The following is a 24,368-nucleotide window of genomic DNA, read 5'->3' as shown; positions in this document are numbered from 1 at the left end:
TATAAATAAGGCCTTGTCTACACGTAGCCGGGTTTTTTTAACAGCCGTTGGAATACACATTAAAAAAACGCATTCCCACGTAACAGCAGAAGTGCGTTTTCAAACGCACGCCAAGCCTCTAGACGGCAGTAGTTAGCCAAATACTGTCCATTCAGAAAGAACTTCTGTCAAACCTTTCACCGAGAAGCAGTGGGTGGTTGCGGATAAATAAGCAAAAAGCGCATCGAGAATGACTATAAACAACGCAGCACCGCGAGAGTCCATGTTGACTCTAATGAAAACACCAGTCGCGCAAGTGACGTCAAAGCATTGTTGTTGCACGGTGACGACGTAAATCTCCGGCTATGCCCGTCCAGACGAAAACGCGGATCAGGAGATATCCGGATATATCTGCAAATCTCCACTGCGGCTGGAGTTTTGCGTTTTCACTGAAAAAACTCCGGGGACGTGTGGATGATAGGGCTACCGCGGGCTTATATCCGGCGTTTTCAAAAACCTCGGCTACGTGTAGTCTTCAGTCGCGTTTTAAACATTTCTACTGAGGTTAGCGGCTCTAATATCAGCGGGTAGGGCATTCCAGAGCACTGGTGCCCGAATAGAAAACACTGTAGAACCTGCGCACTTCCCAGCAGCCATCTCCACCTTGCCAGCTGTGTTGAAGGATTTTCACTGATCTTTCACCCACACGCAGGAGGTCGGTGGCAGATGTGAAACTCTTTGATTGACTCCGTGGGAGGATGACAGAAGTGTGGGAGCATTCCGGATTAGAGCTGTACGATTTTTGGGCAAAAAAAAATTATAATTTTTTTTTTCAGACCAATTTGCGATTGCGATTCCATTTACGATTTTTGTACAGTGGTACCTCTACTTAGGAAATATCTTTAGTAGAAAAATTTTTCAGTAGAGATGCGTTTTCCATGTAAATGCCATAATCCGTTCCAAGACCCCCAATATTCAGACATAAATGTTTTATAAGGCATAAAAATGCATCAAAACATGCAACAACTACATGTTAGAATTAGATTATTGCACAATAAATGAGAGTTGTGCATAATGTAAAAAAAACTAAGAATGGAGTGAAGAATAAAAATGCTGGTCATTTACCTTTTAATTGCTGTCCTCATCACTTTTTGCCCTATTTGGTTCATGTTCTCTCTCAGAAGTGGTTTTTGCGTGGCGTTTTGTAAAGAACTGATTCAACAACGTGGCGACTGTTGATACATTATGGTCATATTCCTTGGCGAGATCAACCAAACGCAGCCCCTTTTCATACTTTTCTATCATCTCTTGCTTGGTTTGTATGGACAAAAAACCCTTCTTTTGCTCGTTTCTAATTCACGTAAAACTATCGGAACACCTCATGGCCCGAGGGGCGACTGACAAGGACGCTGCATAGACATATCTATCACATATCTAATTATCTACCTGTCTATCTACTAGGGGTGTAAATCTCTCCATTAAAGAGGATTCGATACGCATCTCATGGTGTGCGATTCGATTCAAGGACCGTTTGAGTGGAACTATTCGGTTCGATTCTGTATGATTCAGATTCGATTCGGTTTGAAACAGTGTAGAGATGGCACAATTATTTGATCAATCTACAAATTTCCATGATCAAATTAATTGATAATCATTTTTGATATGATTAACAGCCTAAATACCTTAACTTTAAATAATCAAAATTCTTGAAATGAGCACATTTGCCTTTACTTTGGAAAGCGTGATCAAGTACAGTTGATTGGCGACCAGTTTAGGGCGTACCACGCGCCCGCGACCCTTGTGACGATAAGCCTTGTTTCAGACGAACTTCAAGCAGATGTTCAATCATAAAGTGCTGCTTTAACATGCATCTGCTTAATAAAACCCTCCACTAGTAACTAAAGTGGTATTGTGCTAAATGTAAACTAAATAACTTAACGTAACAAAACAGTAACACCTCAGTCATCTTCTATAACAATTGCTGTATGCTATCCACACATGCAGTGAAGAAGTTCATGTACGCTAGAGTATGGTTGTAAATCTTTAACAATAAACCGGGTTATTGAGGCTGTTATTACCTTTCCTCTCACTGAGCTGTGGGCAAGTTTTGGTTGAAACAAATCCTGTAGGTTTGCGCCTTTTTCTGTACGTGTATTGGTGTTAGCTGAGCTAGATTCCTCGTCAAATCCATGCCTCCTCACCAAATGAGTGCATAGATTTGCCGTACTACTAGTGTACTTTAGCGCTGTTTTACAATCTTTGCATATGGCAACACTTTTATCCAGAAGTCCATTCTTTTTATAAAATCCGCATTTCTTCCATACTTTGGATTTTAAACTTGCCGGAGCGTCGTAAATCTTGTCTGAGTCTGCCATTACTCCACTCATTCCCTCGCAAACTTGAAGCGCTATCTGACGTACCCGCGCCAAGTACCGCGTGACTTTGAAAGAGGGATGTGTATTGTATGAATACTGTATTCTGATTCAGCCAACTCCTTTCATTCTCATGGCATTTAATCGATCGTAACTGGAATATTTTGATTGTCTTCTAAGACAGTTTTCTGCAGCTGTATCAGCAACATTAAACCGATTTATCACATTTTATCCGGGCCATGGGCCGGCTCAAGCTATTTTTAGACCAGTTCGTTAGTCCGTGCACCGACGCACTCGCATCGTTTAAATCAAAACCGAATTTCCGGTCCAAATCAGGGTCTTTTTTTACACCCCTACTATCTACACACATAGACACATACGGTAGAGGTCCCTCTTAGCCAACGGGATGCCAGGAAGATGCTAGGCTACCCATTGGCAGAGCAGCAATGAGTATGTTGCGTTCAGGAAACTCCGGAGCTGTGAGTGGCAGCCCATACTGTATTTTTACCGTTCGTATCTTGAAATTTCTTTCGTAACAAGAGGCAATATTTTCATGATGAGGCGTTTCGTGACTTGAAAATTTCGTATGAAGAGACGTTCATAAGTAGAGGTACCACTGAACTAGGGCTGTCACGATACTAAAATTTCAAACTCGATATCGATACCCAGGAAAATACTCAATACCATTTGATACCATTTGGATAAAAAAAAAAATTGACATACTTTAAAAACGCATAAACCATATTTTTATTAACATGAACAAGACAAGCTGGTTGGCCCTCCTGCCGTCGCCGCACTGGCTATACTTGGCAGCAGTAAAACGTGGAACTGCCATTTCTCAAATCGCGATTTTTGTAATCGCAAAGGCTGCGGTTTAAAATGTTCATTACTAGGGATGTGCGCGACTAGTCGTTTAACCGTCTACGATTTATTAAACGTTTTGTATTTTACTAGTCGGTTAAACGCGGCATTAAGTATCACGTATCTTGTTCCACATGCCTCTGCCTCGGCCTCTGTAAACATGCTGAGCACCAAGAGAGAGAATTGCTTCCTCTCCCCCTAAAAATCCTATTTTTTTGTGTAAGCGTTCATATTACATTAAAAATGCGACCCCTGTCTTGTCTGCTGTATGAGCACATGCGTCGTCAAAGTGGTCCGCCTGCACAGAAGAAGAGACGACGTCACACCCGACGTTGTGTTTGCGGAAGTAAATGTGGTCCAGCGTGTCGGGACATTCAGGCTTTATCTAATTTCATGGAGACATCACTAACGATGACGTTACGTCATAACCCTGCCTAAAAAATCAATCTGAGCCGTGGCTGAATTACTACGATTGCCATAAATGTCCACTTTATGCTTCACGTTTCAAGTGGGATTAAATTAAAGTAAAACATAAAGTCAATAGTGTTACTCAAAACAACTTCGCAGATTCGATCTCCTTTCTATCTGCCTGCGCGGAGCGCATTTGGGCTCCGGAGGACGTCAATGTCGGATATATGCAACCTGGCTGTTCAGACCGCCGTCGCATTAGAAAAGATCGGATACGTATCCGATCTAGGACCACATATGAAAGCGACCCAGGTAGGATTTGAAAAAAATCGGAATTGAGCCGTTCATGTAATAAAAAAATCAGATACGGATCGCATATGGGCAAAAAAATCAGATCTGGGTCGCATTTGCCTGCCAGTCAATAGTGTTACTCAAAACAACTTTGCAGATTCGATCCCCCTGCTGCCAGTGCTTTCTCTCTGCCTGCGTGGAGCGCATCTTGGGCTCGTCAATGTCGTATACAGTATATGCGACCTGGCCGTTCAGACCGCGAACGCATTGGAAAAGATCGGATACGTATCCGATCTAGGACCACATATGAAAGCGACCCAGGTCGCATTTGAAAAAATCGGAATTGAGCCGTTCAGACTGTCATTAAAAAATCTGATACAGGTCGCATATGGGCAAAAAAATCAGATTTGGGTCGCATTTGCCTACGGTGTGAACCTAGCCTAACATGGTGCTAGCGAATGAGACCCTGCTGGACTGGGAGTCTGTACCATTACTCATTACATTATTCATGATAAATGCCATGCATTGCATTGGAAAATGTATCAGAAATGTATTTCTCTTTCAATTGTTCACCTTTATTCAGTCAGTTGTTGTTACATCAATAGAATTTAAATTAACAAACAGTCCTGAATGTTTGGGCTAAAATAGCCCCTAAATACACACAACATTTGCAGTTTAAACTTTGAATTCGATATATATTAAAATTCAAGTTTTCTTCATTATAGACTAGTCGACAAGTCGCAAATAAAATTTGAGACTAGTTGGTGGGCAAATTAGTCGAAATTCCCATCCCTATTCATTACTTTATTGACGGGAGGGGAGGCATTCACCAAACGCTAAGCTAACGCTGCCGCAGCTACGGCTTACTTGATCCTTTTCACCTCACATGGTTAAAACTTGTGGGGAAAAAAACCCTCATTGTGTATGTGTATTGTCTATTTTGTTTCGCTGTCGTCGTATGCCGGAGTGAGTGTGTGAGGAAGTGTCTGTCATGACTTCGATTTAGACACCCAGAGACGATAGCGTGTGGCTCCTTGCACCACGACAAATAAAAACGCATCCGTCAAGCCGTAAAATATTAAAAGGATGAATTTGGATGTTAAATAACTACAGGTGGGCAATATATCAAATTTTCAAAACAATTTGTGAATGTTGTTACCTTGGAGTAGGGGAGAACATGTAATAGTACACTTACAATCATTTTAGTGTGATTAAAATAAAGGTTTTGTTCACGTAAGATTTTGTGCAAGAGAGTTAGTGATACTTCAGTTGATAATTTTGCACAATTTCAAATAAACTTCAACTAACACATTTAAAGACAGGTTTAATGATTGATTTACGTCAGCATATTGCCCAACTCTAGGCTTAACACGCCGTTATTCACATACAAATTTTATATAACTAAGTTTCTCACCATAATTCTTTCTGAACCCTCGAGAGACCTCATTTCCATCGCCTGCATGGGGATATGTAGAGAGTGCATGTTTCTTTCACATGTAATTGGAACGATACAGTCGTGTAATGCTTGTCGATGGATGACTTACTTTTATAATCTATTATTAAACTGCATTTAGAAGAAAGTAGTGCAGGAGGTCAGGATATTGGTTTGTACAGTCCTATGCCGTGTTTTGAGTTGGTAAATGCTTTGTGTTTTCTCTGCTCCACGTCTGCCTACCGTCAACATTACCCATCGTTTAAAACAGGATGTGACATGGTGATTTTCTTCTTCGTGAATTCAGCTACCGCTACTATTTCCAGTAGCCCGCGGAGCCACTTCAGGCAAAATACCCCCCAAACTTACATGAAACGTTAATTTCTAAAACTTAGTTGTTGTTGCGGGAAAGTGTGATTTCACAGGATTTTCTTGATTTTGCATTAGTAGTTGCGATCGCAACTTCACGAAATCGTGGAAGGACTGGCTTACGTCTGTCAGGTTCACACCAAGTGAGACATTAGTAAACAATGCACACAATGAGGAGAGAAGACACTCGACAACAATATTGTCTTTTTACTTGCAAGGAGAGCGCAGGGAAGTGTACGATTACAATTCCTGAAACCCTCTGCCCGGCCCCCGCGCCTCCTCTCTTTTTATTTTCTTCGGATTCCCTGATTACAAAGGTGTTCCAGCTCTAAGGGAAAGGGGAGCGAAAGCAGCTGGAACACTATGAACTTGTTTTGTTTGTTTGCGTGCGTGCGTGCCATTAGCATACATATGTGGAAGCAAAGCACATCAAGCAAGTTGGGCGTAGATTTGGAAAAAGCTAAAGCTTAACCCACAAGCTAATAAAGCTAACATCCCTTGTCCACAAGAATCCAACACATGAATAATAAAATACATTATTATTCTTACATTCCCCCCTGTTTTTATATAATATAAAGCTAAACCTACAAAGCTAACAAGCTTAATTATGAAAAATCCAACACATGAATTATAAAATACATTATTATTCTTACAACGTCTATTTTGAATTATTTAATTTTCTGTGGTTTTAGAGATTTTTATTTTATTTTGTAGAAATGGCTTCCTGGAAGAAAATGCGAATGAAGTGGGCTGTAATTTGCCTGCTGCTCGTAAAACTGGAACTACTATCTGCGGTGTTGTGTTCAAGGTGAGTGGAAAAATTACTAAAACAATTACATCTAAATGTGTGTGCGTGTGTCACAGCTGTCACTTGAAGCTGTTCACACTATTTCCTTTCAAACATTTTTTTTGTCCAACTTTATTCCCACCTGCATGTAAGATTACTGTATTACGTCCCACCAGTGGTCTATGTCATACAAACCCAATTCCAATAATGTTGGGGCATTGCGTTAAACAAATAAAAACAGTTGCAAATCATGTTCAATCTATATTTTAATTGTCTAAACTACAAAGACAAGATATTTAATGTTCAAATTGATCATCTTAATTGTTTTTAGCAAATAATCATTACCGTAGAATTTTCTGGTTGCAACACTTTCCAAAAAAGCTGGGACATGGTCATGTTACTTCACCTTTACTTTAAACAACATTCAGCAAATGTTTGGGAACTAAGGACACTAATTATTGGAGCTTTGTAGGTGGAATTCTTTAACCATTCTTGGTTGATGTACAGCTTCAGTTATTCAACAGTCCAGGGTCTCCATTGTCATATTTTACACTTCATAATGCACCACACGTTTTCAATGGGAGACAGGACTTCAGGCAGGCCAGTCGATCACTTGCACTCTTTTACTACGAAGCTACGCTGTTGTAACACGTGCAGAATGTGGTTTGGATGGTCTTGCTGAAATAAGCACGGGCGTCCATGAAAAAGACATTGCTTGGATGGCAGAATATGTTTCTCCAAAGCCTGTATGTACTTTTCAGCATTAATGATGAATTCACAGATGTGTAAGTTACCCATGCCATTGGCACTAACACAGCCCCATACCATCCCAGATGTTGGCTTTTGAGCTTTGCGTCCATTACAGTCTAAATGGTTCTTTTCCTCTTTGACCCGGAGGACACGATGTCTACAATTTCCCAAAACAATTTTATGTGGACTCGTCAGACCACAGAACTCTTTGCCCTTTGCATCAGTCCATCTAAGATGAACTCGGGCCCAGAGAAGTCGGTGGCGTTTCTGGGTGTTGTTGATAAATGTTAGCTTTATAGTATAGTTTGCTTTGCATAGTAGAGTTTGAAGTTGCAGTCATGGATGTAGCGCTGAACTGTATTTACTGATGTTGGCTTTCTGTAGTGTTCCTAAGCCGATGTGGTGATATTCTTGAGAACCACAGGTGTCAAGCTCCGGTCCCGGAGGGCCGCTTTCCTGCATATTTTCCAATTCTCCCTGCTACAACGCCTCTTTGACAGTGAGAAAGAGGGCAACTTTAAACCAAGATTGGCTAAAACTAGGGATGTTCCGATCAGGTTTTATGACACCGATACCGATCATGCATGAGTGAGATCGGCCGATACCGATCACATGGAATATCTGTATATTTTTGCATTTATTTATGGTGACTGCTATCATTCAATATCATCTGAAAAAAACCCAGCCATATTATTGCTGTAATTCTGACAAAAATCTATAAATATTTTCAAAAGCATGAAGAAATACAAAACCGTTGCTGACACAATACAACAAAGATAACTGAAAAACTTGAATTTACCAGCTTTTAGTAACACAGTTTTTAACAGATCAAAATAATCAGCAGTCTCAAAAGACCTAATTATGCAAAAAGTCAAATAAATAACATGCCACCTAAACATTGCATGGTTCAGAATATAATCAAAGTAGAAAAAATAGTCACGTGCAGGCTTCACTTGAATAAACTATTTAATGAGTTCATAATTGAAACACAGGAACTTTGTCTTGTGCATAGACAAACTATCTTGTGCATTTGTCAACGTCAAAACAAGTCACTGTTAATCTTTTAATCTCCCTGTGGCAATAATGCCACTTATACTGCGCTGTGTCCGCCTTGACTTTATTCAAAGCAGGGAGCCTCGTAAACTCACCATAGTCTCCCAATTGCTTGTTCTTCAAATGTCGGATTAAGTTGGTTGTGTTGAAACTTTTGGCCATGCTACCCGCGCGAGGTAGCTTTTCATGGCATATACCAGGGGTGCCCACACTTTTTCCCACACTTTTTCAGCCTGAGAGCTACTTATGACATGACTGAGTCAAAATGATCTACCGCCCACTAAAAATACAAAACAAATTATTTATAAATACTGCATATTGAGAATTATTTTTATATGTACCGTATATGCTGGTGTACCTTGCATGACTGCATCAACCTATATATAGCACAATACCACAACAAAAATGTTTTGTAATTACCTTACTCTGACGACTTGCACTGAATGGAATTAGCCAGGGACGCATAGTCCGGACACTAGCAGCTGATATCAAGCTGATTTGCAGTAACAACAATCCGCCCATTTGCTCCATTCGGCGTGTATAAAGCAAGTCAACTTTTTGCACACTATGCTAATGCTATCAATATTGCTGTCTTGGTAAAGTTCAAGAACTGTTAAAAAAAAAGCGAAAATCACACCGTGGGGCTGTGTTCGATGAATATTGGCTGCCGCGAGACGGAATGGCAAAAATGTTTACTTGTTTTATACGCGCCGAGTGAGCAAATGGGCGGATTTCTGGTGCTTCGCTCCGCGTCCCACCGCTCCAAATGCATCATACGCAACCGCGCCCGCCCGCCCGAACTACATTGACTCCAATTGAAACGCACCGCCAGAAACATTCCCAACGCAGTTGGTGTGAACGTAGCAATACAGTAGTGAGGACGGATGATAGGCTGGTGATCTACCCACAACGCCTTTGCGATCAACTGGTCAATCGCAATCGACGTAATGGGCACCACTGGCATATAAAGTATTACAAGATGCAAACTCCACACACACAGCAGGCAATTCTATGTTCACACCAACTGCGGTGGTCGGAATATTCGATCAATGCCTTTTATTGCCGATCAAAACATCTGATCACCCGCAGTTCATGCTTTGCAGCCTTGTGTTGCATCCCTCCCCTCTGCTCGCAGCGGAGGTGCGGCTGCGTGCAGGGCGGCGCGAGAGATGCTTTTGGACAGAATGACGTTGTTGCGTATTAAACAAATAAACTTTTTTGCCATTTCGTCTCGCGGCAACCAAGCATGAGCTGCGGGTGATTGGATGATTTGATCGGCAATAAAAGGCTTTGATCGAATATTCCGATCACGTAACTTTTCATGAAAATCGGCCGATCATGATCAGTGCACGATCGATTGGAGCATCCCGAGCTAAAACAGTAAAAAAAGAGGGCAACTTTCAACCAATCATGTTTTATAGTGGGACTGTTGTTACGGGAGCATTACATGCACTTGCACAAATGCAACCAGATCAGATGATGATGGTGATGATAATGGATGCCAGCAAATCAGGGTATTATATTATCCACGTATTACACAGGGGGAAAACATACTTTTTTAGGTTGTTGGGGTTTTTTTTGAGTGGGGAGTATTATATATTTGGTGAAGACCCTTTTTAATATCTTCAACCATCTCCTTTCCCACCTCAAATTGGTTTTAAGTACACAAAAAATTGTCTGAATGAAACAACTCCTGGTTCTTGTCTTTGAACTGACACAAAATTAATGTGCACCCCCACCCCAACCACTGTAAATTTAAGATGGATTAACTGAATTTGAAAATACTGTCATTGTCTTTTAAGGATGGTGTTGTCCTTGGAGCTGACACAAGAGCCACCGAAGGGATGGTAGTGGCTGACAAGAACTGCTCCAAGATACACTACATCTCACCCAATATTTAGTAAGTGATTGGCTTCGTAGGGCTTTACAAAACTGTAGGTTAAATGGCAGCATCTGAGTCATTGTAAGAATGACTGCATTTATGCAGAATAAATGACCTGCCTTAGTTTTTCCTAATGGGCAGTCAGTTGAATAAAAACGATAATAATAAAATAATACGAGTTCTATGATGTGCCCCCAGACCGCCAGGGGCAGTATTAAAGCACGGAATATACCATGGCACAAACGCAGGTCAAGAATGCAAACCAACAAATGTCTTTAGTGACCTTCTCAGGCGTTCCTCGTTGTGTTTTGCTGTTCTTCGTCGCTCGGTGCCTTGTGACTGCGTAGATCGGAGCTGCGATTTGGTTTTTATGCTCATGTGGCTGCGATGGCTTTGTGTATTTGCAGAGGTGACATTCTTTCTGTTTGTAACTGTCACCTCTGTCAAGGATATGACGGCAGATGTTAGTTGTTTGTCTCAACTTTTGTTACAAATCACAAACACAGCCAATGTGGGCCGTAGCCGACGACAAACGGAAACGACAGCAAGAGTCAGAAGACTGAGGACCTTTTTAACATCCGAAGACTCTGCTGCTGTCGCGCTCACCCCTACTCTCCCGTGAGTCGTGTGCTGCATTCGCAAACACTTGCAAATAGCATTGCTCAGCAAAAACTGAACCACCTACAACACACATAACTCAATTCAATACAAGATTTGATGTGCCGTAAAGAGCACCGTTTCAGTGTTTCGCAGGCGGTTTGTTATGATCTACTTGAGGTGTTGCTACGTCTCTTAAGGGAGTGCCCTTGGAGTACATTTGTGCGGCTGCCTCCTGGTGGTGGCCGCACATTTTCTCCAGATTTTACAGCATGGATTTCGCCACTCCCCTTACTCAGGGAGTTGTTTTTGGTTCTTCAAAGGCTTCTCAGTGAGGTTTGTTTCTGGGACTCCTCGTCACTTCACTGATAATTAATCATTATGTGCTTTAAGCACTGCCCCTGGTGGTCTGGAGTAGGGATGGACAGATATTTGGCTTTTTAACGAACGATAATAAATCAATTTAAAACTGTGGAAATCAAAGCAAAGATATTTAAAAGTTTAAAATTTCTGTCATTTTGAAATTTTCATTTACTGTAGAAAACTACATGGAGCTATTCTTTTCATTTATCCTTTTTAAGACATGCTGACAACCGAGGGTGCTCCTTGAACTTTTTGTTAGAATTTTATAACAGTATCTTGTCAAAAATGTCTTGAAATAATAATAATAATAAAAAATAAACATGCAAACCTGAAACATTGTTCAATAAACATGCTTAAAGACATTGCAACAAAGTTGAGTAAATTTTTCTTTAGATTTTGATGCCAATATTTTCCGTTTTACTGAAAATGAATATCTGCTCCAAATATCGGTTATCGGCCTCCTTGACTACTAATAATCGGTATCAGTATCGGCCCTAAAAAAAGCATATCGGTCTATCTCTAATCTGGAGGGACGTCATAGAACGACGTTTACATATGTAAGTACTGTTCTATGAGTCCCGAATGACCGCCAGGGTGGCGTGTCTCTTGGAATCCTCGTGCTCACAACAGAAGTTTCTGAGGGACTGTCTTTGGGGTCCCACAGGCTTTTATACATGCCATGGGTCACCCGGGGTCACTAATAATGGATGTTGTCGTGCATACTCGACATGCTCTCGCGCAAAGTTATATTCTGTGCTTTAAACACTGCCCCGGTGGTCATGTGGGACTCATAGAAGGACAGTTAAGGCTTAAAGGTCCCATGACACATCAAATGTATTTTTTATTTTTTATAATCTTTTATAATGTATGGCAGGATAATTTGGCTTGGAAATTGCACGGATGTCCTTTTTCATGTCATTCTTGTTGGTCCAAAATGCCCGGCGGATGAGACAGCTGAATTTCTCATTAATATTAGATATGCGCTTTGCACAGATTGGCTTGCTGTTCTTATTAATTTGATTATGAAAAAAGGCTTTGGACTGATAGGAGGACCGTTCTACTTAATTTGAATATGGAAAACAGCTTTTGCTCTGATTGGTAACCGTTGTCAAAGACGAACCACTTATCGTTATTGTGATATAAAATGGCCTATATTGTGATAAATTTTTTTTCTCCATTTCGCCCAGCACTACTTGGTGCTGGTGGAGAGATGGGTAACCTGCGTGATGGCACAACTCCAGGTTTTAAAGACAACTTCGTTACAAACTTATTTGTACTCCCGAAGTTCACGAAGTCGACATCCACAAAATGGGCACAACACAGCTCAATTCTGCTTCCAATTCTGCTTGGCAAGTTCTCTAAAAATCAATTGAAGCCAATCCTCAAGGCTTCTGAGGTTGGCGGGTAATGTAAAGTGCTTGCTTCAGCTTTGGCATAAGATGCACTTGCGCAACCTTTCTGCCATTTTTCTTGAGTTTAGTCGGTGGGCACCAAACACAAAGTGGGCAGGTACTTGAATTCATAGTAGCGTGTCTATGTCACAATAACACCTAAATCCGAATGGCTTGTTTATCTGCCTTTTGCATTTCATCGCCCATTGCGTGATAGTTGACAAGCCGCACGGATGTCAATCTTATACAAAACCTCACAGACACATTTTGGCCTATTTTATGCATAAAACATTAGGGGGGTAATGCATTTTGCTGCCATGGGACCTTTAATGAGCATGTCTTTCCCTTGATCTGTTACGTCTGAAATGAAGTGTCAGCTTGCTGTGTAACTTTATTATGCAGCTGTTGTGGAGCCGGAACGGCTGCAGACACAGAAATGACCACTCAGATCATTTCCTCCAATCTCGAGCTACACGCCCTCTCCACAGGCAGACTGCCACGTGTGGCCACTGCTAACCGCATGTTCAAGCAAATGCTTTTCAGGTATACTGCATTGGCTTTATCATTGTACAGTATACTCTACTCTGCTACAAATAAACAGATATGTTTTTGATCCTTTTTTTAAACTCAGGTATCAAGGCTACATTGGTGCAGCTCTGGTTCTTGGTGGAGTGGACTGTAATGGTCCTCATCTTTACAGCATCTACCCTCATGGCTCTACAGACAAGCTTCCATATGTCACCATGGGTCAGTTTCCACAAACACAACTGATACATGTCCCTTTTTTTCAGATGCAGATCCTATTTTCACTTGGCAATTATTTTTTTAAATTATGCCAAAATCTTCAGGGCAGATTACGTAGTTTGCAGTTGATCGGTATCGGGTGAAAAAGATCAGATCTTTTTGATCGTTTTAATTTTTGATGGGAAAAAATATCGTATAGCGGTACTTTTTATGCCGATACAAGTTATGTTTTGCGCGTTCCATAACATACCTTAAAGTTGAGCTTTGTGAATGGAGTTTTATTTATTGCACTCCTGTGTATCAGGATCAGTTACTGGAACAGTTTTCACCCTTTTCAATCATGACACTTGAATAAATTCCAAATGGGACTTACCGGTAAGTTAAAACTTTGGAAACAAAAAGAAATAAAGGAAAATGTGTCCGTTAGGTAGTGTTCTCTGTATTTTTATGTTTTTGCACAGTAAGCTGAGTTTTATCCCACTCTTGAACATGGAGTAAGAACAAACATGTTAAACTTTATTCATTTACTGTTAAATGTTGTCTGCAGCTTGTCCAATGGTAGGGGCAAACATCCGTTTAAGTTTACATGCATCAAGGTCTATTACCACTATAAACAGATATTCACCTTTATGCAAGACCGCACGAGTGAAGCTAGAAATGCATGCGCACGAGCGAGTGTGCAAACATTCTTAATGTACAAGATAACGCTTTTTTCTTTGCCATTAACTTGACTTGTATCTCATGCACTGATTTGCATATGCGGCTAACGGCCAATCAGAGTGATTGTCATCGACATCACTAAAGCATACTGAGATTGGTGGCTTATTAATTCAAATCTCACTTAAAAACCCCAAATCACAAAAATCTATTAAGTTGCCATAATTATGAACACTGCTTTTTACTTGAGGTTTTTCCTTGCCTCCACCATGAATGCGTTGAGCAAGATTCTGGACACGTATGTACTCCACTTGATGAAACCATGGCTGAGGACTGCACCACCTCCCGGCCATGTTGCTTACTTGTTATGGTGTGAATGGCAATGAAATTGTTAACCGTTAACAATGAAAACCTAAATACGGCTGAAATGAGAATGAGATCACAATGCTTCGTCGCAATAAGGCACGTTACATCATCAGTAAAGGCAACGGTTGCAACGACAACTAATTAATTTGATTTCGTACTTCATTATTCACAAAATAACGCCGTTATTCCCAGTACTGCAAAACAACTGCCAAGTAACTTAGGACTGAATTCAAAGGGGAGTCAGTGTATCATCCATTGTTGTTAAAAGTGAAGGTGGACACCACTCTTTGAAAGCAAATCCTAAGTGAGGCTGGAATTTGTCTCAGTGCAAATTGTCAAACCACAAGTCTTCTGGGAGAATGTCCTGAGGACAAATAAGACAAAAACTGAGATTTTTTTGCAAGGCACTCGTCTTAAAGCGGAAGTCAACCCAAACATATTTTTTTCAAGAATATGTTCCCAGCAGGCCCACTAGTTGAAACACGGCATTCTGATTAATTTTGCATTTGTGGAATATAAGTTAAGCAGCAAAATGCACTCGTTTTTAGCCATCTCTGGGGGCGGCCATTTTGTCTTCTATCGACTGAAAATGACATCACAACTGCTCGCAACGACCAATCACGGCTGACCTGTTCTCTGAATCTGAGAACTAGTGGGCCTGCTGGGAACATATTCTTGAAAAATATATGTTTGGTTTGACTTCCGCTTTAAGCCCTACAGATACACTAATCCGACGTCGGGGCATCTGATTGTGCCGTCTGATTGATGTAGTGAACACTGTCGTAAACATCTGACCTCATCAGGAAGCATCTGGTGGGTGTTTGAGCATGTTGAATTGGCGTTGTGAGTCGTGACATTTGGTCACTCTGATTGGCTAGCGTTAGCACAAATCAGTGAGCCTTTGCAGCCTTAATCTTCTTACAAGTACAAGAACGATGGTTGATAATGTAAGTATTTCACGATACTAACGATACTGTGTCAAGAACGTGAGAGTTTGCTTCATGTGTGAGTTCATCGTGAGCAAAAAGTATATCTGAATACATTGTTTACGCTTTTAATCCGCCCCCGGCCAATAGCTTTCCGGTTGGATTTTTCTAACCATGAGGAATAGTGGCTGCCGATGGTATGGCTGTCGTTGCGGTGTATTTTTCCAGCGTGACGTGCGGACAGCCGGCGCGACGCTACAGGTGGTAAGCGTCGGTCACAGTTGGCCAGCGTCGGATTGGTCTGTCGAGGCCTTTACAGTGGGTACCGAAAGTATTCGGACCCCTTGAAATTTTTCACACCTGTCATTGCACCCATTTGCCTACATCAAAAAAGTTTATTTTATTTCTCATTAATGTATACTCTGCATCCCATCTTGACAGAAAAAAAACAGAAATGTAGAAATATTTGCATATTTGTTAAAAAAGAAAAACTGAAATATCATATGGTCATAAGTATTCAGACCCTGACGCATTTTACTGAGTAGAAGGCCCCTTTGGAGCTAGTACAGTCTTCTTGGGAATGAAGAATGAACAGGTTTTTGTGCTGCAGTGATAGTTGACTTTGTGGAACTTTTTCCCATCTCCCTACTGCATCTCTGGAGCTCAGCTACAGTGATCTTTGGTTTCTTCTTTACCTCTCTCACTAAGGCTCTTCTCCCATGATTGCTCAGTTTGGCTGGACGAACAGGTCTAGGATCGTCCCAATCTTCTTCCATTTGAGGATTATGGTGGGTGTTTGTGCTCTTAGCAACCTTGAGTGCTGCAACCTTGGCCAGATCCGTGCCTTGCCACAATTCTGTCTCTGACAACCTTGGCCATTTCCTTCGACCCCATGATTTTCATTCTCTCTGACATGCATTATCAGCTGTAAGGTTTTATATAGACCTTTCCTAATCAAGTTCAATCAGTTTAATTAAACACAGCTGGACTCCAATAGAGGAGCAGAACCATCTCAAGAAGGATCAGAAGAAATGGCCAGCATGTGAGTTAAATAGGAACGTCGCTGCAAATGGTCTGATTTCAGTTTTTCTTTTTTCATAAATTTGCAAAATTTCTACATTTCAGTTTTTTTTCTGTCAAGATGAGGTGCTGAGTGTACATTAATGAGAAATTAAATTAACTTTTTTGATTTTGACACATTTCAAGGGGTCTGAATACTTTCCTGAACTGTATGTTCAAGGACAGATGTCCAAGTGAAATGGGTGCACAGTGCTGAACCTTTTGAGCTGGGGGTGGTGCTCAAGGGCAGCAGTCAGGATAGCAGCAGTAAGAATATACTGTATTTTTTAATTCTTGAATATTTTTTGTTGTTGACAGGCCGCTGCTACAGAATCCCCCATCCCCCCCCCAATCAATAATATAGTGAAAATGAGTGGAAATGTGAAGATTTACTTCAAGTCCGTTTGAGGATGTTGTGCACCACTAAATTTTTCTACTTGCAGCCCTCAACTTTCAGGTTGGGGGCCACTGTGCTCTTAGTAAAAATAAGTTAGTCTGTAGCCCTGATTGTCATATAGTTTTGAGTTGTTTCTTATTCTGATCTCTTGCCCTTAAAGCACCCCCATTTATTTAAATAGCATATGTTCTTTTTACAAGGTTCTGGATCACTGGCTGCCATAGCAGTCTTTGAAGACCGGTACAAACCTGGCATGGAGGTCAGTCAAACAAATAACCAAACAAATGTTGATTCCAGCCATCAAATAAGCAATCTTTATTTGATGTATGTGTGTGTGTATATGTGTTACTGATCAACTGCATTAATTATATAGGAGGCGGAGGCCAAGGTGCTAGTGCGTGATGCCATCGCTGCAGGAATATTCAATGATCTGGGTTCTGGCAGCAACATAGATCTGTGTGTGATCACCAGTGATAAGGTTGACTACATACGACCCCATGATGAGGCCAACAAGAAAGGTTCCAGGTCAGACAAAAGCTAAAAAATATTTTTGCTGTAGTTTTGCTCCTTTCTGAAAGTTATCTTATGCACAGCATCAAGCAAGATGACTGACAGGGGAGCCAAAAAATCAGTGCAACTGAATGTTGATGTAGTATGTCAAAACAGGCATGTTTCCATTTATTGAGCTAAAAAAAAGCAAACTATCATGTCAATTTTTTTTCTCATAGAGCGATAAGTCAATTTAGTAATTATCGTTCAATCAACTGATACTAACAATGTTGATATGACACCTATAAAAGAAATGATTAATTGTGTGATTGAACCATTTACCTATATTTGTAACAAATCTTTTTTAACAGGTATTTTTCCTGATCCATTCGAGAAAATTAAAATAGCAAAAGTGATTCCAATTTATAAAAATGGTGATAAGCATATTGTGTCAAATTACAGACCTGTTTCTTTGCTACCTCAGTTTTCTAAAATACTTGACAAACGTTTTGTAGAAAGACTAGATGCCTTTGTTGAAAAATATGAGTTACTAAATGACCACCAGTATGGCTTCAGGAACAAGCGATCAACATCTCTAGCAGTGATGGAATTTGCAGAAAACATAGTTACTGCAATTGATAAAAAACAATATGCTGTGGGTGTATTTATTGATTTACGCAAAGCATTTGATACTGTTGATCACTCATTACTTCTGCAGAAATGTGAACAATATGGCATAAGAGTTGTAGCATTTAAATGGTTATGCAGTTATTTAAGTAATAGGTTTCAATATGTAAAAATCAATAATACTGAATCACACCTGAGAAGAGTAACATGTGGTATTCCACAGGGATCGGTATTAGGACCCAAATTGTTTATAATTTACCTAAATGATATTACCACTGTCTCAAATATATTAAAATTTGTAATTTTTGCTGATGATACAAATTTATTTTGCTCAGGGAATAACATGGATCAACTAATACAAACTGTAGAAATGGAATTGATTGCGTTAAAAAAAATGTTTGTTATCAGTTATCATTACATTAAAATAAAACAAAATTTATGGTTTGGTGGTATGCACCTTAACTATGGCATAAAACTACATTTAAATGGTATTGAAATTGAGAGAGTCACTGAAATAAAGTTTCTGGGAGTAATTATGGATCATAAACTGTGTTGGAAGCCACAAATAGAATACACTAAACGTAAACTGGCTAAATCAGTGGCTGTTCTCTACAAAGTAAAAGATTTGTTAAACAAGAAATCTCTTCATGTATTGTGTTCTTCTTTCGTGTTTCCTCACCTGACATATTGTTCTGAAATTTGGGGAAATGTATATAAAACAAATATAGATGCTATCATTAAATTACCAAAAAAAAGTCTATTGGAATAATTAACAAGGTTGGCTATAGAGAATCAACTAATAAATTTATAGGATCTATTATTTTAAATTTCATGGATATTGTGCATCTGAAGACATTGGAAATCCCTTTTAGTGTCATAAATAAAAGCCTACTTGTTGGTATTCAGACCTTTTTTAAGTTAAGGAAATTATCATTTAAGAGGTCTATTTATGTTTGAAATATGTAAAGTAAGGACCAACATAAAATATAGATGTGTTTCAGTTTTGGGGGTGAAATTGTGGAATGGACTTGATGATGCATTGAAGCTGTGTTGTTCTTTGTTGAGGTTTAAGAAAAAAATAAAATGTAAAATAATTGATGTGTATAGGGCCATTGATAAAATGTAAAATTAGAGATTAAAATGTGAGTGTATAGTATTTATTTATTTTGTTCTATTGAAATTCTAGGTGATTCATGGGACAGTATAGGATAGGCAATAATAAGCCTGGTGCTTCAGCCTATTCCTTTTTTTGGTTGTCAATTAATATTTGAAATGATTTGTGTATTTTTCTTTCCTGTATTATGCGTACAACCGAAATAAACCATTCATTCATTCATCGTGACATGCCTACCCACTGGATAATGTCGCTCCCTGGATTCCCCTGACCTGCGGGATTCCTGGAAAAAATGTAGTCCTCTAGTGGACACTACAATTTATTAGCTGTTCGCTTCGCAATATACGACATGTCTGCAACTGAACTGTGCACCTTTCAAATCCTGCTAACTCACGTGCAAGAATTCACCAAAGAAATAGTGCGTGCAACTAGTGTGAAAAAATATCCATCCATTTTATATATACACACGTTACCAATAAAACTGGACAGCACGCCTAACCCATAGGGTACTCGGTCGTCAAGGAGTAAAAAAAAAAAAAAAAAAAAAAATTCCAAAAATGATATTTTACAGTGAACCCATTAAAACTCTGTTTCCATTTACTGAGGTAGTTCCAGTGAAAGTATACAGCACATTGCTGTAGAAATTCATTTTACCTCGTGGACTCAACTAACAACTGTAACATCATTTTTTCTGCCGACGTATTGTCACAGTATGGACACCATGGGACTCGATTAAATGGTATTGTGTTGGATTGACATTATGCCAGTTGATTGGTAACAACTGTTTTTAAAACTGATGCATTTTAAGCAGATAAATAAATTAATTATATGGGTGTGTTGGCATTTCACGAAGAGGAAGTGGTCTATTTATTATTATTTTATAACGATAAACGCTACCACAAACCACAAAAAGGTTGTTTATTTTATCTCTGCAGTATGTTTGCAATATTAGAAGCAGTGAAACCTGTTGACTGATTGTAAAGGGGAAAACAATAGTGGGTCCGGGTTTGAGTATCTGGCTGCACCATACTTCCTGAGAACCACCCAAATGCTTATAGAACCATCTTCAGGTCCTTACCTTTGTTACACGCTAATGTCTATCCATCCACCCATTTTCTTCCACTTATCCGGGTCGCGGCGTAAGCAGCTTTAGCAGGGAAGCCCAGACTTGCCTCTCCCCAGCCACTTCGTCCAGCTCTTCAAGAGGGATTCCAAGACTTTCCCAGGCCAGTTTGTAGACAGTCTCTCTAGCATGTCCCGGGTCGTCCCTGGGGCCTTCCCCCAGTGGAACATGCCCTGAACACCTCGCCAGGGAGGCGCCCAGGAGGCATCCTAACCAGATACCCAAGCCACCTCATCTGGCTCCTTTTGATGTGGTGGAGACTCTTGAGTCAGAATGGCCCCGTCCATTTTGGAGAAATACTTAAGTGCGTCTTTTGGTCATGAAAATACGGTACATTAAGAAACGTCTACCATGTATTTTAAATATTTGGGTTTTATTTACCCCCCCATTGAACAAACCTATTTAAAAAACAATATAATAAAACAGCATTTGTTTCTATAATGATAGCCTTCATCCAAGCTATGGTGGCCGAAAACTTCCCATTCTGCCGACTTCATTTGTTTGGTTCGAATGGATTCACCTTATTCAGCCATCCTCGAGCTTGCTCACTGCTCTTGTCCTACCTCGAGCGAGTGCGACTCGTATAAATGCTCTGTGATGTAAACTAGTGGACGTTAACATGTTAGTCATGCTAGTTAGTTAGGACCTTATCTACCTTAACTCATTCACTGCCATTGACTGATTAACTTGTCTTTTCACAGTCCAGCCATTCGATCGCAAGGAATTACTTTTTTTCAAACGTTAGGGTTAAAGACGTCTTGCAGTGAATGAGTTAATAGTGAACTTGGTCCTTATTTATACAGTATAATAAATCCCTCGAAGCAGGAAGTGGCCGATGGGAGGACTCATGTGATTTACAATGATATGCGGCTGCACGTTACTGGTGCCGTGTTTGGGCTGCCAACTTACCGATTTTGCCAAGTTTTATTTAAAAAAAAAAAAGTATCTTTTAAAATCAGGGTATACCATCAAAACTGTAATCATCCCATGCTTAGTTGACAGCTCCGCCCCTCTCTTCACCCGAGTGTCCAAGACATGCGGCCGCAAGTTTAATGACACGACCACAAAATCGATCATCGAACTGCAGCCTAGTGTTTCCTGGTGTCAAGTGCACGTATGCGCACACACTTGCGTTTGAACAGTGTTTGTTCAGTTCGCACTGTTGAGCCCTGTACTTGTCTCATTGTTACATTGTATTATGATTATGAAAACCTGATGTGCTAGGAAAACACAAGAACATATTCAGAATTGGTGCAAGTAATTCATCTAGAAAAGTTTACTTGCTTCTCAGATTAAAATAAAAATTGGAAACATTCTGTTGACTGGTGTAATAAATGAAGATGACAAAACTTTTTCTTCTCTGAAATGTCATAATACCCTTAAATGCAATTTTAATGTTATTACTTGGAATGGGATTTCTGTTTTTGTTATTCTATATCATGTGTCTAATTGGTTAATATGCTTCCCCCCATTAGAACTGGTGACTACAAGTACAAAAGGGGAACCACAGGTGTCTTGACAAAACTGGTGACACCATTGAACCTGGATGTGATGGAGGAAAGTGTGCAAACTATGGATACTTCCTAAAGTAAATGTCCACTGTATTTTTTGAAATTGAATGCTTAGTTGCCAATAAATGCAGCTTCCTTCATGTTTTTTCTTCTTGTTGTATCAAATGGTTTGTAGTAATTCTTATGAAAGGTGTACAATAAAATGATTGCAAGGCACCACCTGTTAACAGGGTCCAATCACCAATCTTCAAGCCTGGATTCAGCCAAATCAATGCTCATTACATTTCAAAAATGTTTGCTTACATAAAAGTATTAACCAGAGATGGGCACTTTACCCTGTTTTGCCAGTCCTTCCCTAAAATAAAATAGAGAGGCTAACTGTAGAGGTTTCATAATTCATACACGTTATTTAAACCTCATTAGCTGGCAAATTTCCTATTCACATCCACTTAACTGGCTGGGAGTATCTTGTGAGTGGATTGAATTAACAACTGTAGTGTCTTAAGTGTCAACCAAGATAGCATGTAGCCGCCAACACAACCACCGTCGGTCACCAGACTGAGTGATGATGTGGAAACTTTTTTTTGACAGTGGACGAGTACTCCTGTTCTTGTCCGCTTGAAGCAAAGTGAAGACACTCCATCCCACATACAAACACGGTGAGCATGCACGAGACAAGTATGGGTGTGTTTCTGTCACTCATCAGTGAAATGGGCGGCCTGTGGTGTTACATGTTGAACCACCAGAGGGCAGACTATGCCTATCAGTACAATGTTACTGGGAACTCACATGGAAATAAAAGGACTACAATGTTGCAGGCAGTTAAAAGCGGCCCCGTGGTAACGCAGATGAGAATAGTGTTGTTGTTTTTTTAAACGACAACGTGTGTCTGCACTTGACCCGGTTAGGTACGATTACACAGACGGACAAAAACCCACTTCTGTTCTTGCTTAGTCCGTCTTTAAAAATACTTCTCCATCCCCAAAATGGGTCCCTGACGGACGGATGCCCATCGCTGGTATTAACTCCCCTGACAGCACCACAGTATGGTGTTACTTTAAGCACATCTGGATCACAGTCAAGAGATGCTTGTGTCGGTATTCAAGCAGTATAGACAATGGAGGGTGGGTGAATGGATTTAATACAAGGTAGTAGGACTGGGCCACTATAGATAATCACAATTGCAGGATGACCCAAAAACGAAAGAACATTTGAACAGAAATTGATTTCTGAAGAAAGCCCAATGAGTATATTAATAATGTTTCAATATAATAATGTTCTAAACACATTAAACTACTTATACCTCAAGTTGCATTTGATTCCATAAAAAAGTTGAAAGAAATGACGTGTATTGAAAGTTGGGGACTGTTTTTTTACACCCTGTGTGCCAGAGCAACAATCGCTGCTAGTTCCCTATTGTTTTTGCAAGAAAGGTGGCGTTTTTTTTTTTAATTGTGGCGTCCACGCTACTCGGTGATCAAACTCACACGGCTGCTAAATCCCCGGATTGAGATCGCTGAACAGGACAGGAGTGGGAGTCCTAAGCAGTGGGCTGACCACTGGACTAAAACTCTGGACCGCCTTCACTGCACCGCACCCAATTGGAAGGTGTTGACTAAAGATACATTTTTCGGGCCTCGACTTTGTTTTCCAGTGTCGCTCGCTAGCTCAGCGAGAAAAAGTTGGCTTGACGTTCAATTTTCACGAGTTAGGGACCGTCCACAATTTTCATGTTCTAGGGTGTCATAAATAGACAAAAATATTCACCAAAAATCAGTTAATTAACATTTTATCATTCTGATTGCTGTAGTAGATGGCAAAGGGGGGGCATGATATAGGTCATTTTGGAGAAGTTGGAGCCAATTCAAGCATGAATATAGTGTTAAATTGACACAGATATTCACCAAAAATTAAGTAAAACACTTTCTTATTCTGATTTCTGTAGTAGGGGGCAAGGGGTGGCATCTAACTACTAAACCTCAAATTTTTGCCATATAGGTCATTTTGGAGAAGTTGGAGCCAATCCCAGGACCAATATCAAACTGTTTGGGCGAAAATATTCATAAAAAATTAGGTGAAACACTTTATCTCATTCCGATCGCTGTAGTAGGTGGAAAAGGGAGGCATCTAACTATCCATCCATTATCCATACCGCTTATCCTCACAAGGGTCGCGGGCGTGCTGGAGTATCCCAGTAGTCTTTGGGCAGTAGGCAGGGGACACCCTGAATTGGTTGCCAGCCAATCGCAGGGCACACAGAGACAAACAAGCAACCGCACTCACAATCACACCTAGGGGCAATTTAGACAGTCCAATCAATTTACCATGCATGTTTTTGGAATGTGGGAAGAAACCGGAGTACCCGGAGAAAACCCACGCAGGCACGGGGAGAACATGCAAACTCCACACAGGGAGGCCGGAGCCGGGATCAAACCCAGGACCTATGAACTGTGAGGCGGATGTGCTAACCAGTCAACTGCATCTCGCCTGGTATCTAACTACACACCTAAAATTTTTGTCATATAGGTAATTTTGGAGAGGTTGGAGCCAATTCAAGGATGAGTATAGTGCTAAATTGACACAAATATTCATAAAAAATCAGGTGAAACACTTTCTCATTCTGATTGATGTAGTAGATGGCAAAGCAAGGCTTCTAACTACTATATCTCAAATTTTTGCCATGTCGGTCATTTTCGAGAGGTAGGAACCAATTCAAGGACCAATATCAAACTGTATTGGCAAAAATATTCATAAAAATCACTACACACTACTACACTTCAAATCTTTGCCATATAAGTCATTATGGAGAAGTTGGAGCCA

At 40.2% G+C, this 24,368-nt stretch overlaps 1 protein-coding gene across 1 annotated transcript in view; it reads left to right on the top strand.

Annotated features, from left to right (window-relative positions):
• Positions 1 to 21,688, top strand: part of psmb7 (proteasome 20S subunit beta 7) — a 22,258-nt gene extending 570 nt beyond the window's left edge. Inside the window, exons 2-8 of the mRNA XM_086053679.1 lie at positions 6,427 to 6,520; positions 10,105 to 10,202; positions 12,938 to 13,078; positions 13,167 to 13,282; positions 16,885 to 16,943; positions 17,058 to 17,209; positions 21,513 to 21,688. Of these exons, the coding sequence (XP_085909805.1) occupies positions 6,427 to 6,520; positions 10,105 to 10,202; positions 12,938 to 13,078; positions 13,167 to 13,282; positions 16,885 to 16,943; positions 17,058 to 17,209; positions 21,513 to 21,624 (772 nt within the window). The 3' untranslated portion in view covers positions 21,625 to 21,688. The remainder of the gene's footprint in view (positions 1 to 6,426; positions 6,521 to 10,104; positions 10,203 to 12,937; positions 13,079 to 13,166; positions 13,283 to 16,884; positions 16,944 to 17,057; positions 17,210 to 21,512) is intronic.
• Positions 21,689 to 24,368: the final 2,680 nt, after the last annotated feature.

The sequence above is a fragment of the Filicampus tigris genome, chromosome 15 (assembly GCF_054856515.1).
Source record: "Filicampus tigris isolate MCC_2025a chromosome 15, RoL_Ftig_1.0, whole genome shotgun sequence".
In the NCBI taxonomy this organism is placed as follows: domain Eukaryota; kingdom Metazoa; phylum Chordata; class Actinopteri; order Syngnathiformes; family Syngnathidae; genus Filicampus; species Filicampus tigris.
Note: the sequence above shows the minus strand (reverse complement) of the source record. Positions and strands in the feature narration are given on the sequence as shown.